This window comes from Euprymna scolopes, chromosome 41, assembly GCF_053919585.1.
Source record: "Euprymna scolopes isolate OS-2025 chromosome 41, ASM5391958v1, whole genome shotgun sequence".
In the NCBI taxonomy this organism is placed as follows: domain Eukaryota; kingdom Metazoa; phylum Mollusca; class Cephalopoda; order Sepiida; family Sepiolidae; genus Euprymna; species Euprymna scolopes.
In genome coordinates this window covers 205,876-222,699 of record NC_136522.1, presented here as the reverse complement: position 1 = coordinate 222,699, position 16,824 = coordinate 205,876, and the positions used below count along the sequence as shown (strand labels likewise).

At 30.8% G+C, this 16,824-nt stretch overlaps 1 protein-coding gene across 1 annotated transcript; it reads left to right on the top strand.

The window, feature by feature from the left end:
- Positions 1-8,456: 8,456 nt before the first annotated feature.
- On the top strand, positions 8,457-13,623 carry LOC145266284 (uncharacterized). The gene has a single exon (XM_080121827.1). The coding sequence runs from the start codon at positions 9,484-9,486 to the stop codon at positions 10,456-10,458; it is 975 nt and encodes a 324-aa protein (XP_079977953.1). The 5' UTR covers positions 8,457-9,483; the 3' UTR covers positions 10,459-13,623.
- Positions 13,624-16,824: the final 3,201 nt, after the last annotated feature.

Genomic DNA, 16,824 nt, shown 5'->3' with positions numbered 1-16,824 from the left:
ATAAAAATAAAATAGTTTGCCTTAAAGTTGTGTTAAGAAGGAGAACTTAATTTTAGAACGAAAACATTGAACAATATGAAAATTGAAATGAAGTAACGAAATAAAATGAAACTTTTGCTTGTTTTTTTTCTTATTATTTAATAATTGCAATACTTAGTTTTAATTCTTTTATTTTGTGGATTCCTCTCAATATTTTCTTTTCTTATTATTTAATAATTGCAATACTTAGTTTTAATTCTTTTATTTTGTGGATTTCGCTCAATATTTTCTTTTCTTATTATTTAATAATTGCAATACTTAGTTTTTATTCTTTTATTTTATGGATTCCTCTCAATATTTTCTTTTCTTATTATTTAATAATTGCAATACTTAGTTTTAATTCTTTTATTTTATGGATTTCGCTCAATATTTTCTTTCTTTTTTGTTTTGAGTTTTTCACTGCCCCAGTATCCTCCAAAATTAGCATTTTCAAATTGTTAGTCAGCTTCTGGCAAAGTTGTAACATTGTCATTCCTTCATTTCGTATGAATTCATTGTCATATACATCATTGACAAAAGTTGTTTGATACGTTGTAAGAGCCATTAGGGTTAGCGTTAAAGTTACATGTGGATAAAAAGTATACGTGCTGCTTGATAAATATTCTGGTCACAAGTGGTTGTTAGGAATTAGTTTCATATTTTGGAAGGGCTAGTTTTTTTTTAATAGAATAATAAAACAATGAATGATGTAAAATAAAAATAAAACAAAATAAATATATTGAATGAAATATTAAAATTGTGAGAAAAATAAGTTAATCAACTTCCTTGACTTGAGAATATTGGAGGTCATTGACTTTGCAAGACGTGGTGACGTTTTGGTTCTAGCTTATATCTAGGTGTGTCAGAAACCGACCTTACAAACACGTAAAAAAATATTGAATAATTCGACCTCCTCTCTTTCCAAGCTTATAACTACTTGAAAAATGTAATTCAAACCCTAGTTTTATTTCAATTAAAGAAGTAAATACCAAATTTTATAAAAAAAAATAACAGGTTTAATAGCAAATTATGCAATATTTGTTTTTTTAAATCGTTTTTCTTTAAAAAACATTTGAAGAAAATAAACGAAATTTAACTTAATCGATTATAAAAAATCGATATAAATTCCAAAAAATCATTTACCTATAAAAATTACTAATTAATGTGTAGTTCCATTCTTCATTGTTAAGAATTTGTCCATATTTATATTTTAAAATCCATTTATTTTTTAAATAAAATAATTTTTTAAACACCTATTTGAGAAACCCACCATGATGCTAGCATTTCATGTTTTTATTGAAAACAGGAAGTAGTTTTTTTTATTGTTTTGAACTACGGGTGGACAGAAGGAAGTAAAAACCACATGTTCGTGTTAGCCATCTAGCCTTGCACATGAAGAAATTTGTGCCTCCATACCTGAAAACTAGTCACATTTTACTTATAATTTTTTGCTTAAAAAAAAACAGTTCATGAATTTTTTTTTCTTTTCTCAAAGAAATACACGAGTTTTTGATTTCATATATTTTATTTCCACTTTATGGTGTGAATTTGTTTTAATATCTAAAAAAAAATTGAATGAAATAGAAATAATTTTCATAATAAAACGAAACTTTCTGTGCAATATAACAAGATTATAAGGTTTCATTAAAAAAAAATAGCGTGATTTAAAAAAAAAAAGGTTTTAAACTTTGGACTTTACAGGTAAATTTCTAAAAAACTCTTCTTTTTTTGTTTTAAATTTGAATATATTATTTATTGATCTTTTATCTTCAATTTGTGATATATAAAACATTTGCACATAAATTATTAAAATTTTAATAGACATTTCAAAATGTGGGCGTGAATTTAAAAAGAATGTTTGTCTAAAATATTATATTCGGTTTATTGAAAAGAGCATAAAATTTCACATTGACTCTGAAAATATCGTAAAAATTTAACAAATAGAAACATTTTAGTAGATTTTTAAAGTTTAAAAAGTGAAAAAAAATTAACTCGTAAAATTCAATTGATTTCATTATGTAAAAAAAAAAATGGCTGCATGAAGGCACGCCAGCACTTTGTAAACACTGTTTTTTTTTTAAATAAAAAATAATATTTCTATTATTTTTTAAACAACTTTAATAGTTTATTTTTGGAAGTATATTCCATAAAGAAAATAAACAACCCACTTTTAAAAGAGAAATTATGAGTTTTTTTATATTTTATTCACAGTTTCGTGTTAGGGTGTCAAAAATTCCTCGAAAATTCTGATACACCTAGCTTATACCTACTGCTGGTTGGAAGTGATTTGCATATGTGATAGTTGTTATTTAAGAGCATTGCTTCCTTCCGGCAGCCTTCTTTGAGCATCAATTTTTAAGTTGAGTCTTTGATTGGGTCTGTTTGGGGCGTCTTGTCCATCTGAAAATACCTTGGTGTACGTCTGTTACCTACACACCGAGCTACTTAGGGGTGTGAGTAAGATGCTCCTTCTGTGGCTTACTTCTGGGACTCTTTGAGAAGTTCTGATGACGGTTACTTCTAAGAACCTTTTTATTTGTTACCTTTATGATGGTTACTTCTAAAGAACCTCAATTTATTACCTGCACTAGAGTTTGGATGCACAGTTTTATGATTTATAGTCTTATATTACTTGACTCCAGACAGAGGTGGGGGTTACGATTTAGGAATATTTTGTAACCTTAATACCAGACACAACTCTGATTTATTCACTACTTTGGTATCGGAGAATTTTTCAACAAAATATAAGGATTACAAAATAATTAAAAATAGCAAAATAAATAAGAACACTATGTTTTGTTTCATTTTCAATTTCTCGTTCAATGTTTTGATGTCTTAAATTAACTTTAAGGCAAACTGTTTTGTTGGTCTGAATTACACCTGTAGTTGACAGTTAGTAAAGATTACCGTTTAACTATAATTTTATTTAATATATGTGAAATATTTATATTTTAAAATCAAATACTGAAATAAACATATTTATTTAAAAAATAAATAAATATTTATTTTAAAAATCATGCAATGTATTATTAAAAGAAAAAATATTTATTTAATACTGAAATGAAACAAACAAATTTATTAATGCTGAAATGAAACAAACAATATCTCGTAAAACTTTGTTCAACAGGAATTTGAAATCAGCCAACACCATTTACCTCCTGTAAATTATCATGGAGCAAAGGCTCAAATGAGTGAATATGTGTGATTGCCTAAATTGTTTTATAATTATTGCAGAAACAAATAATTCAGTACAAATATTGATAGAGTATTTTTCCAATGTTACCAAATAAAATCAGTATTTTTATTAATAGATTCGAAATATATTACAAATTTCAAATTTAACAAACTTTTCAAATTTCGAAGGGTCACAAAATAATACATTTTTGAATATATTCAATACTACAGAATATTGCTGAAATGAAAATATATTGAAAATGTTTAATGATTTCATTTTCTATAAAGAAAATATACCTTAATAATAATAATAATAATAATAATAGTATATTCATCTCAATATAGAAATATTTATAAAAATATATTTCCTTTTCTTTTCTTTTTTGCTTGGTAATAAAATAGAAAAAATACACTTGGTAATGGTGGCTAAATGTGACATTATATTTTAACCGGTATTAGGGGAAAACATGCTGTTTAATTTGGCTTTTTTGTAAATGATAATTTCCAGGTATCCAATACTACAAAATATTGCAAAAGAAATTACTTAATTTATATATTTATATTCAAGTTAGTATACAACTAAATAAATACCAAATATATTTAACAACTTAATGAAATACCCTCACCCTAAAAATCTGTTCATTTTGGTTACCAGGCAAAAATATTGAGAGTTTATGGATATTTTCAGTATTTATAGAAAAATTAATTAGTTTGATAATGGATGTATTTTTATGGTGACAAAATATAAGATCATTACTTTTTCACCAATATTAGGGAAAATACATTGTATTATTTTGGCCTTTTTTTAGCAAATAATTTGTTTGGTGATTTTTGCAGAAATAAGTACCATACAACATTTTTTTCTATGTTAGTGTGAAGATTTTACATAATTAACAGATTATTTCTTTTCAAATAATAACATTGGTAAATTTCTCTGTATTTCTCTGTATTTTTTCAGCTGATTTAGGACGAATCTGATGTGCTAAATCCAATAATCACATTAGTTTTGCTCAATCAGCTCAAGTTTTTTAGCTATGGCCACATGTCGTTTTTTATCGTTTTATTCATATATATGCATATTTTGAACATTTTAGAAGAAGTTAGTGGGGTAAAATGCCATGTTTTGATTGGAAATGATTATTTTAATGACAAAACGTATTCAGGTCCCATAGTTCTGGGTGATTATGTTGGCAAGAGAACAGCTTGAAGTCATAAAACCTTGAAATCTTCCAAAAATTGGTGATTAGCATACACAAAGAAGGACTGGCCTGTGTAGGAGGAATTGGTGCCTTGCAAAGTCAGGAATTTCATCAACAACCCTCTGGTGGGCAGAGAGAGAATATTCTTCCCACCGCTGCACATCAAGCAGTTCATCAAGACTCTGGGCAAGGATGGTGACTGCTTCACTTGTGGTGGGTTTCTCCAGGATTGATCATGGACAAGTTGAAAGCTGGAATCTTTGACGGTTCTCAGTTCCAGCAGTTCATTAGAGATCCAGAGTTTGAAAACTCAATGAATGAAGTAAAACTGGAAGTGTGGAAGAGCTTTCTTGGCAACAATAAGACCAGAACTTATGCAGAACTTGTCAACAACATGCTAACTGCTGCCAGAAACCTGGACTGCAACATGAGTGTCAAAATATACTAGCTTACATAGGCAGTTTCCTGAGAACCTAGGTCCAATGAGTGATGAGCAGAGGGAGAGATTCCATCAAGAGCTAAAAGATATGGAAACCAGTTATCAGGGTCGCTGTGATACAGTTATGATGGCTGACTACTATTGGAATCTGAAGAGAGACCTCCCTGCCACTGAGTATTCTAGAAGTTTGAAGAAACAGAAGTTCAAGCCCTGAAGTTTGAACAATGGTGAAGCAAAAAGCAAACGTACTTACCTTTATCAATGCCCACCATTCAGTTTACAATAATCGATGCTTCTATCAGGCAATCAATATATGTTGTTAGTAAAACACTTTTTTATCTTAAAAACATATTTAGCATCATATGTGTTGACAAAAGTTAGCTGATATTACCACAAAAATGTAATCAATTTTGTCACAAGATCTTTTTTTTTTTTCAAATCAACTTAGCACAAAAACCTGACCTGATGGAGAGAAACAGATGCCATAAAAAGTAGCAAATTTTGCCCAGTGCAATAAATTAACAAGTAATAAAATCAATGTTTGTATAAATGGATTTGAAATACATTCCAAATTTTCGAATTTAATAATCTTCAAATTTCAATGAGTATTAAAGTTCAATTTTCATGTCCTGAAATGGTAAGTTAGAATTCAAGAATTTTGAGGCCAAAATCCAGAATGTATGTATCAAGAAATTAAGAATGTATGTGAAAACTCAAGCAACATAATATTTAATAATATATCGGCTGTACCCCCTTGACCATTAATTTTTAAAATACCAAAATTACTGTTCTTTTTATGTTACTGATTCCTCTCAATTAGTCAAGGGAGTACTGTTTAGAGTTGGATATCCAGCAATTTTTCTGTAACAACTCCTGTGTGTCCTACAGTACACATCTTCATCTGACTCACAACTTCTTATATTATTTCTTTCTCAGTTCTCATAACTGGACCAGATACTGCTTCTGCAACTTGATTTTTCCTCGCTAAAAAAAAAAATCAGTTTTAAACATTTCATCAAAATAGTATCCATCTTGTCCTGTTCATATCACTCTATTACTCCACTGTTCTTCCACTCTGCATGAAGTTGTCATCATAATCAAATCCTCAATCACTTTTCCTCTAAATCCATGATTCACATGTTCTTCATTCAACTTCAACATCTTTTAACATGACAATTCGGATAAAATTGAAACGAAATCAATAAAAAAAGAATAACCCGGTTTATCTCATGGGTTGAAAACATTAGTCAAACTCTATTGCAAACAAAATTTACTGATTATAACTGATTTGGAAGATTATCAATAAAATATTTGTGTTTTTAAATATAATCTAAAATGTATCTCTTTTGTAGATTTATATGCAAAGAAGTTACAAGATATTGGCTCTTATTAATTGAAGATTTGTGGTTTTCAGTTCAATATTTTTTAAAAACATAAAATACTTTCATTTTATTAAGATATACAAGGTGTCTTCAATAAGTTTTCAGACTATTTTGTACAGGTATTTAAAATTGTTATACCATTGAAAATTCAGTATGTTATTGCTATACATCTTATGAGATGGCTAACCAATTTTTGTTTTCAGGTTCTAATAAACAGGTACAGCAGGAATTGAAATACACCCTATTAAAGTCTGGTTGTCACAGCTGGTGAATTTCAAAAATGCAATCTGGATCTGAGGATACTTTAGAAGAACTATATGCAATAAAATTCTGTTTTAAACTTGAAATAAAAATGCCACAGAAATATATGAAATGCCTCAGACTGCTTTTGGACCATCTTGCATGAATCAAACATCTGTTTTTGAGTAGCACAGGAGTTTCAAGGAAAGCGAGTCTGTGAGGGATGATGGGAGATGTGGGAAGAGTAAAGGAGTCAGAACATTAGAGTTGATTGGCCAAATAAAGAATTTCATGAATAAGAACCATCTTATGTTTATAGAGACAATAAGTGTACAGTTTGATGTCAGTGTGGGAACTGTACACAATTATTCAGAAGGAAGTGATGTGGAAGATTTGTATAAATGCACCAGTCCACAATTCCATCCTTGTAACAGACTTATTTGACCAAGATGAGTATCAAGACGGTTCCTGACCTTCCTTATAGTCCCGACCTTGCTCCCTGTGACAGTTGGCTATTGCCTAAGCTCAAGGATAAAAAAGAGACAATTGAGGAGCTGAAAGAGGCTGTGACAAGAATCACTGACATGATCTTGCAAGAGGACTTCCATGAGGCCTTCCAGATGTTGTTAGAATGGTACAAGTTCATTGCAACCGAAGAAGATTACTTAAAAGGCGACTAGAGCTTCACATATGTACTATCAATAAAAGTACACATTCTACAAAAGTCTGGAAAATTATTGAAGGCACCTTCTGTATTGCAACGAATCTACTCATATGTTAAATTTCATCAGTAAAAAATTTCTGGGTTTTCTAAATAAGCATCTATGTAATACATTTATTTTAGTCCTGTTAGTCTACAAAGTTCAAACATACTTGTTGCCATATTTTGTGGGATATTGAAACGTTATGCTCCTAGATTTGAACCATTCTATTTATAGCATTGTGTAAAAAAAAAAAACGAACCAATCATATGCCAGAACATCTTTATAAAATAGAGTGAATCTTGTTAAATTCTCCATCACTATCTTTTATGTACAAAAACAAGAAAACTACTATGTTTCTACTGATCACAACAGGATTAATTCTTTGCCTAGAAAATTTTCTCCAACTGGATTTACTTTTCCATTCTTTTTTCTTGGAATTTATCTTTTCCAAGTATGATTTTACACTGAATACATGTAATAGAGTGTATCTGAGCACATATGAAAGTATCAGCAGCAGACAAACGATGGATGGCAAGCGATTGTATTAGCAGCAGGAGCAGCGTTTGGGCTTGTATGCAAATTGGCAAGTGTGCTCAAGCATGCATTTGAAGAAAAAAGAAAATAGTACACCGCGTGGTCAGGAAAGAATCAAAGTCGATGCCAAAAAAGACGGACACATAAATGAAGGGAGAAGGAAAAGTGCAGTTGAAAAAGATGGAAATGTAAAGTCAAATACGAGAAATAGCTGTCTACAGCTGGCATGTAGTGGAGCAAAAAGAGAAACACGACCAGGTTAGATGGACATGTGGCAGCAAGAAATTTTTAAGGTGGTGTTGAGACGAGAGAATAATGGTAATAAATGCTTTTGTTAAAAATGAAAAAATGCTGAATGAGATTTATTCTTGTTTGTTCCTTTTCAACATGTTTCAATGCATTTGTCAAAGTTAATCAGTAATGAATTTCTGTATTTTTTTAAATAAGAATCATGTAGATTCTTATTTAAAAAAAAATACAGAAATTCATTACTGATTAACTAAAATAACGAAATAAATTCAATGATTTTGGTCCACAAAATTTTAACATACCTATTTTTTGCCATTAAGAAACATATACTACAATTGCTTGACATATTGAAAAATAATTTTCAAAAAACATGAATACATAATACTATAATTTCTTGAAATGCTATCTTTTAAAATTCATTTTATATTTTCAGAATCTCCAGCAATCGCAAGAAAACAAACCCATCATTGGATTCCAAAGAATCTTGGTTTTCTTACAGACTTGTAATTGTGAGAAAAATATTTGGAAATTTTTTTATGTAAATTGGTTTAAACTAAAACTATCTGAAAGCAAATTTGGTGAAAATATATTGGAAAACGTATTCTTAAGTAAATTTAGTAGAAACTAGCATTGATGGACTCTTAATGAATGCAAAATCACATATATTTAAAATACTAGGAAAGAATTGCTAACAATGAAAGCAAAAAATTAGTCTTTGAGAGCTGGAAAGTTTAAATGTTTTGTAGAGTCATGCAGTAAAAAGCCAGTAACAATGTTTTTCATAAGACATCAAAAATATAGTTCACTAAATTTTATGTTAAAATGTGATTGTTTCATAATTTCTTTTTGTTACTGCAAAATTAACAGAATATAGCAAAACATGCAGAAACAAAATTTGATAAAAAGTTATTAAATATTTTTACTTAAAAAACGATCTTGAAATTTGATGCTTGAAAATAGATACATCCTAAATGTGTTTTTTTTTTCAAAGTTCAACAGGAAACCACAAAGAAACAAAAGCTAAAAGTCTCTGAAGACAGAAATCATATTCTTGTAAACTGTAAAATCAAATTTGTTGAACATATATTGGAAACATTCATTCTCAAGTGTCTTTATTTTCTCACTATCTCATCTAGTGAAACACAAACTGGAATATCTGTCCCAATAAGAATACATATTACTAAGTCACCAATGGATTTTTAATACATGCACATTTTTAGTTACTAAAAATACTTGATAAGAATATAATGAACTAATTTTCCTAATGTGAAAATTGCAAGCCTAATTAGTGAGAAACATTGTGTCATCTATGTATAATTAAAATCCTATTAATCAAATAGCCTAAAAATATATTATCCTGGAAAATTTTAAAAGGTTAATTTTATATAATTCTTTATCTATCTCATATTTTTTCAAAGAATAACAAGATAAACCACTTTATTCTTGTAAATTATCATTTTTCTTTTATAAAAATGTACTTTTACAGAAAAACAAATTATGTTAAATCATATGTGGGCACATTATAGGAATAGTACTCTATTAAAATGTGCGGCCCTTTACATAAAAAAACTATGTTGAAGCAAACACATTCAATAGAAAAACCATATTTGTGTGAAGTATGTGGTTCTGCTTTTAGCAATAAATCTAGTGTGATTGTTCATATGCGAACACATACTGGAGAGAAACCATATTCATGTGAAATATGTGGCTCTGCTTTTACAACGAAGCAGAGTATGTTGCTACATATGCGAACACATACAGGAGAGAAACCATATTCTTGTGAAGAGTGTGGTTCTTCTTTTACATTGAAACATCATTTATTAAATCATATTCCAATACATACTGGAGTAAAACCGTATATTTGTGAAGTATGTGGAGTTGCTTTTGCCATAAAGCAACGTATGTTGGTACATATGCGCCAACATACTGGAGAGAAACCATATACTTGTGAAGTATGTGGCTCTTCATTTACACAAAAATCACATATGTTGAAACATATACGTCGACATACTGGAGAGAAACCATATTCTTGTGAAGTATGTGGCTCTTCTTTTACAAGTAAAGCTAGTATGACTATTCATATGCGAACACATACTGGAGAGAAACCATATTGTTGTGAAATATGTGGCTGTTCTTTTACAATGAAGCAGAGTATGTTGATGCATAAACGAATACATACAGGAGAGAAACCATATTCTTGTAAAGTATGTGACTCTACTTTTACAAGCAAACCAAGTATGCTGAGTCACATGCAAAATCATAGTGGAGATAAACCATATTCATGTGAAGTATGTGGCACTTCTTTTACAACTAAGCAGCGATTGTTTGTACATATGCGAACACATACTGGAGAGAAACCATATTCATGTGAAACATGTGGGTCCTCATTTACACAAAAACCGCATATGTTGAGACATATGCGCAGACATACTGGAGAGAAACCTTATTCTTGTGAAGTATGTGGTTCTTCTTTTACGACCAAACAAAATATGTTGAAGCATAGGCGAATACATATATGATATAAACTATTTTGAGGAAGTATGAGACTGGTCTTTTACTAATAGGCTGATATGTTATAATATATATGGACACATATACAATGAAATATTGTGAATATGCGACTCTTCTTTTACCTAGATCCATCATATGTTCTTACATATACAAGCATAAAGGAGAGAAAGCAGTCTAATCTTGTGAAATATAATATGCTTCTGTTATGTGTAAGCAAATCTATTAGTGTGCATATGACCACAACATTCACTAAGACTATACAATATATAAAAATATATACATAGAAAACGGAATTATTAAAATTTACATGATTATATAGGACAAGATAGGGAAAAGAACAATGAAATATTGTTGCGAAGTATGTGCCGTATTGGTTTCCCTAAAAACAAATCTATTAGTACATAAGCGAACATACTATCCACCAAACATACTATCCACCATAACTATAACTGCATACACAGAAAACTGAACTTACGCATCAAAATGGGGCAAGATGACTTCACTGTTGTTGTTGCCAAATGCCAGAAAGCTTTCTATTCTAATAGTTTCTTCCCTCGAACAGCTAGACTTTGGAATTCCCTGCCTGCTTCCCTGGTTGTACTGATATGCAGAAGCTTAAATGTAACATAAACAAATATCTTGTTAATCTTTCCTAGACATGGTTCCAAATAGTAGCCCGTTACGTCCAACTGGTGATATGCTTTGTAAGGGGTGAACTTGAGTAAAAAAAAAGTACCAATGTTAATTCAAAGCAGAATAATGAAATAATTAGGAAACTTGTAAGAGAAAAGATAACTAAGATCAAGGTCTTATCTATGATATGAAAAAAAAAACTTAAATATAAAGATCTTTATCATCTCAGCAACCATAGGAGAAATCAGGCTTATTAAAAATAATTTCAAAAGGTACCTGGTGAAAAAATGCGATGGCCTATGAGAAAGAGATACAAACAATCATAATTAAAATGACAAAATCTCTTAGTGTCTTCAAAATTTCGGGTAAATGTCAGGTATTTGATAGAATACATCCATCTCTAATAAAAAAAATGAGAAAATTTTAAAATGTTACAATATTTTAAGTGTGTAACACTTTTATACCAAAATAAAATATATTACACAATATGGAAAATCATACTGCAGAAAAACCTTATGATTTTGTGTATTGTTAGTTTTCTGTTTTACCGAAATTGCGATATTTCATGCATATGATAAAAATACTGTGGAGAAATCAGATTTGAGCTCATATGCAAGACCAATTTATATGTGACAATATTTAATGAAAACAAACTATTTTTTAAATAAAAATGAAATAATTCTTAGAAGCATCACAAAATAGCAGTTTTATTAATATTCTTAATTTTAAAAATATTAAATATAACTAGTGGAACTTCCTTATAGGAATCTGTGACATTTCCATTATATGGATGTCAGGCATAAATGGAAACCCTATGATATTATTATGCCATCTTTAGACAGAACAAATGTTACCCTTGGATCCTAGCCAGAAGAACGAAAAGGTATATTTTAGTTTCACATATGGCCTAAAAGCAACATCATTTATTTTATTTTTTACATGGTGTCTTCAGTGATCGTGGGATCCTATTTATTAAAAAGGAGGATAAAAGGTGATAGCATAACATATGGACAGTAAATTATCATATCTATATACTAATTTAATGTCTGTAATATGTTATCACCTTATTTTCCTTTTTTTGTTAATGGGATCTCGATTGAATATCTTATAATCTGAAAACTGTGACACATGTATGTACGTTAAAGGTATTTAAAAAATATAATAAAATATAATTAGAGCTAGATCAACAAAATTAAATTCATTTACCAAAAAATAAAATGTACGATGCAGTTTTTGTTTCTGTACTTTTAATAAATGAATTTGTATGTCAATTGCATACCTTTTTTTTACTTACAAATATCTCTATTAATACTTGTAGAAATGATAAATATCAGATTGGAGTTTGTAAATTAAATAAAATTATCCTAGGACGAAATCGGTTTAAAATATTTCTTATTTATATTTAAAAAAATAATATTTGTGTGACCTAAGGTTCTATAAGTTTGTTTCTGCCAAAAAATATTGAATACCAAATTGTCAGTTTGGCACAAATTATTTTTAAATGTTTAATTATTTTAAATAAAACTTACATCACTAATAAAAAAAAACATGTCTATTTGCAAAAGTCCAAGTGAAATTGTTTTACTTGAAGCAAATGTATTAGTGTATATGTGACCAGAACATCCACTAAGACTATGCAATATATACAAAATATATTAGGTCTATGACAACAGAATATTCTTTTCATTGTTTTTACTCTCAAGTTTTTATCCATTGATGTATGCTTTTATACAGAGTGATGTTGTTCTCGGTTGATTAACTGTGTTGGATATATACTCAAGAGTCAAAACAATGATAAGAATATTCTATTGTCATAACCCTAATGATTATATAGGACAGACAAAATATTGTTAGGAAGTATATGGCGTTTTGGTTTCCCTAAAAACAAATACATTAGTACATATGCGAACGTACTATCCACCATGACTATAACTACATACACAAAAAACTGAATTAAATCTTATACATCGACATGGGACAAGATGGCTAAAATAACAATGTTAATTCAAAGCAGAATAATGATGCTTGTTTTAGGAAATCTGAAAGAGAAAAGATAACTAAGACCAAAGTCTTATATATGACATGAAAAGAAACTGGAATAGAAAGATCTCTATCATCTCAGTAACCATAGGAGAAATCAGGCTTATTAAAATTTTAGTTGGTCACAAATTATTTTAAAATGATGTTTAATTATATGTAATAAAAGTTACATCTAAAAAACTTATCTATTGGTAAAAGTCCATATGAAATCGCTTTATTTGAAGGTCTGTAAAAAGTCAATTTTGTAAAATATAAGAAATAAAAATATATTTTCTTTTAATTTACGGTTCTTTTGAATTAGAAATGCTTTCCCTTTAACAATAAAAAGATTGTTATGTTCAATTCGTTTAACTTTTGTATAAAAAAGACTTCTCTATTTCCTGTGAAATCATTTGGTGCAGTTTGAAGAGCCCACTTTGTAGTGGTCTCTGCTTGACATGACATACAACCAAGAATAAAGATCGAGTTTACCAAGTATGATTAAGAAAGAATATTCAAAGGATGGTGTCGCCTGTTATTGTATTTGGCAACCCCATCCTCTATTGTTAAGTAGCAGATTGAATCATTTGTCACGTGGCCTCTTATGCCAAGTAATGAAGACACATAGTATGCCGGTATATAATTAAAACCAAAGTAAATTTATTTATAGTACAAGTATTAAGTTGTGAAATTTAGTTTGTTACTTGCGATTTTGGCCTTCAGAGTTCTTGATGAGAAGTCAAATGTCGGTTTGGCTGTTTGCCCAAACTGGGAAGTGTTTTCATCACATGTGCCTTAGTTGAGAAGCCCAGCAAAAAGAGCAAATAATATAAACCAGAAGTGAAAGTGCTGTGGCCAAGAATGATATTGCCAGAGTTAAAGGGTGATAATCGTGTTTGCCTTAAGGTCATCCGTTTGAGTTTGTGTGTCCGCTTATGTGGAGAACTCAGTTCCTATAAGGGACAAGAAAAAGATCAATATACGAGATATAGTATTACAGTTACTGTTTGCTGTGAATTGCCTGGAACCAGATGTAGTGCTTCTGGCCATTGACTTTCTCTGAATTAAAACTGCTTATACCTTTGATTATATCATTCAGCTCTTATTCCTTAACCAAAAAGAAACAACCCTCACATCATGATCGCAATGGCGTTGCCTTTATTGATCACCCTACTAGGAACTAAAATTATACAGGTGAATTGATTGAAAAATATGTACGGCATTACAAGTATGATATAAAATAACATACTATGTGGGAGAAACAAACACAACATTAATTTTTTTGTTACAGATTGTAAATAACTTTTCATTTTATTGTAAATGACTTTTTATCTTATAGTAAATAACTTTTATTGCCTTGTTTTATCGCACATCATATAAATTGTCTATATCACATCGCTCAAATTGTCTCAGTCTCACATTTCGCTTAAATATATTTAAAAAAAAAAGAGGATAAAAAAACAAAAACAAATATGTTATGGCACATCTGCCAACATGAACTGGTCTGACCCAGATCTTAGTGAAGCCATGGCACATTTTAAGCAAAAATGACTTCATATATAGAAAATGAAGAAATAGTAGACGAGACAAAACAAGCCAGAAAAATATACCGCGGTATAGGGGACCAAGGCGTAAGACACCTAAATGCTAGTGGCCTCACTAAGCAACAAAAAAAGTCACCTGAACACCTGTGGAACTGTTTCAAATGCCAGCTCAGGGTTAATTTTTACTTTAGAATACACAGACTGCACCTCATGTAATATCGCCATGAGTCAAATGAGTCTCTAGATGACTTCATGACACGAGCTAGAACTTTGGCACAGAAATGTGATTTCAAAGTTGAAGAGCTGAGTGAAAGGCTTATAGAAATCATATTTTCAACTACATATGATGCTTTCCAGAATGAGCTTTATATCAAGCCAAAAGGTTACAGTATAACTAATGTATTGAATGAAGGCTGAAAATACAAAGCCCTTACCGCTGGAAATGACCAGCTGAATCAACTTGGAATGCTAAAAACAGAGCGAATTTATAACATTCACCGAGACAGAAAATGTGGGAACTGCTATAGAAGCCACAAACCCTGGCAGTGCTCCTCAGCATACAGTGATGACTGCTCTGCACGTGGAAGCAAGGGACATTTGGCGAGATGCTGCAGAAAAACTAAATTAAAGAACTGCAGACAGAAGTGAATCCTGCAACTACCACCAATTGCTAGGAAGAACAGAAGAAAGATGGAAAATATTGATCACATCAATCCTAGCAGTGACGATGATAAATACCTACATTATTTCATCTCTATAACACTCACTGCTAAAAGCATGAATAGTATAACCAGAGAACCCAGGGACGAAGCCTACACAACCCTAAATATCAAGCCACCTCACCTGAAATGGAGAACACACTACATTCTTCACATAAAAATCGATTCTGATGCATCCGGTAACATACTCCCACTGAGAACTTTTCAACAGATGTATGGAACATCACAAAAGGCCCTCTCCATCCTGCCTATATGTGAAACTCACCTTATACAGAGGTGACTGAATTTGATGCCTTGGAACCATCACTTTTCTATGCCAGTATAAGGACTCAAAATGGACAATTACAACATTTTATGTTGTAGAAGTACCAGGACCAGCAGTTGTAGGGCTTCCAATATGTGAAAAGCTGAAGCTAATAACCATACATATAGACACCCTTAAAAATTGTTCAATCATACCTATTTCTTCCATTAGCTCATATCACAATACCCTAAGTAGTTTGACAAGATTAGAAGATTTAGTGGGACCACTAAACTCCTACTAAAGGAAGACACACAACCTTTTATCGATCCTTCACACAAATGCAGTATCCGCTTAAAAGATAAATTGAAGGAGGAAATCAAATCGTTGAGGAAGATGTGCTCCAGAAAGTTGAGGAACATACAGACTGGTGCTCTAGTTTGGCATACAGTACAAAGAAAGATGGGTCCCTCGAATATGCATGAACCTACATAAACTCAACGCCAATCTCAGCAGGGAACTGAGTCGCTGAGGTGATCTTTAAGGATCAGGGGAAATGTAATTTGATATGTGTAATATATTGGACAGGTTTATCTTCCTTACACTCCAATGAAACTATTGATGCCCTTTATCACTAGAGGGCGTAGCAGTCTTTTACAGTGCATTTGTAAATAAAGCGAGCGTATAAACGGCCATTTTGTTTTGGCATGTGCCAACAACTCATTCATCTATAATATTAATTTTGTCTTGTGCGTTTTTATTCATGTGCAGTGTTAATGTTGATGCACTTTAATTGGCGATGCGGAACGAATAATGTGGAGGAGTAACAAGACAATTTAAAAATAAAAGCGGTGAACACCCACAATCCAATGTACCATTAAAGTTGCTGAGGAACAGATAAAAATGGCGTTCGTGGAAGATTCTCCTTCGAGGTTGGAAAAGCTTCTTAAAGAATTTGAGTTGCTGTTCAGTGAAGAAATGGGGTGTTTAAAAAATTTTAAGGTGAAAATACCCATTGATAAGACGGTGAGTCCCAAATTTTGTCGGGTAAGACCAGTGCCTTAGGCCATAAAAACAGATGTGGAGAAAGATCGCCTCAAAACCCAGGGAATTTACAAAAGAGTGGAGTATTCTAGGTGGGCTACCCCATTGTACCAGTTGCCAAAAATGATAATAGGGGCGTCCAGATCTGTGGAGATTACAAGCAAACAGTAAACT

Bases quoted from the DNA above. Each gene is read 5' to 3' on its own strand.
- LOC145266284 (XM_080121827.1), top strand. From the start codon at position 9,484: ATGTGCGGCCCTTTACATAAAAAAACTATGTTGAAGCAAACACATTCA.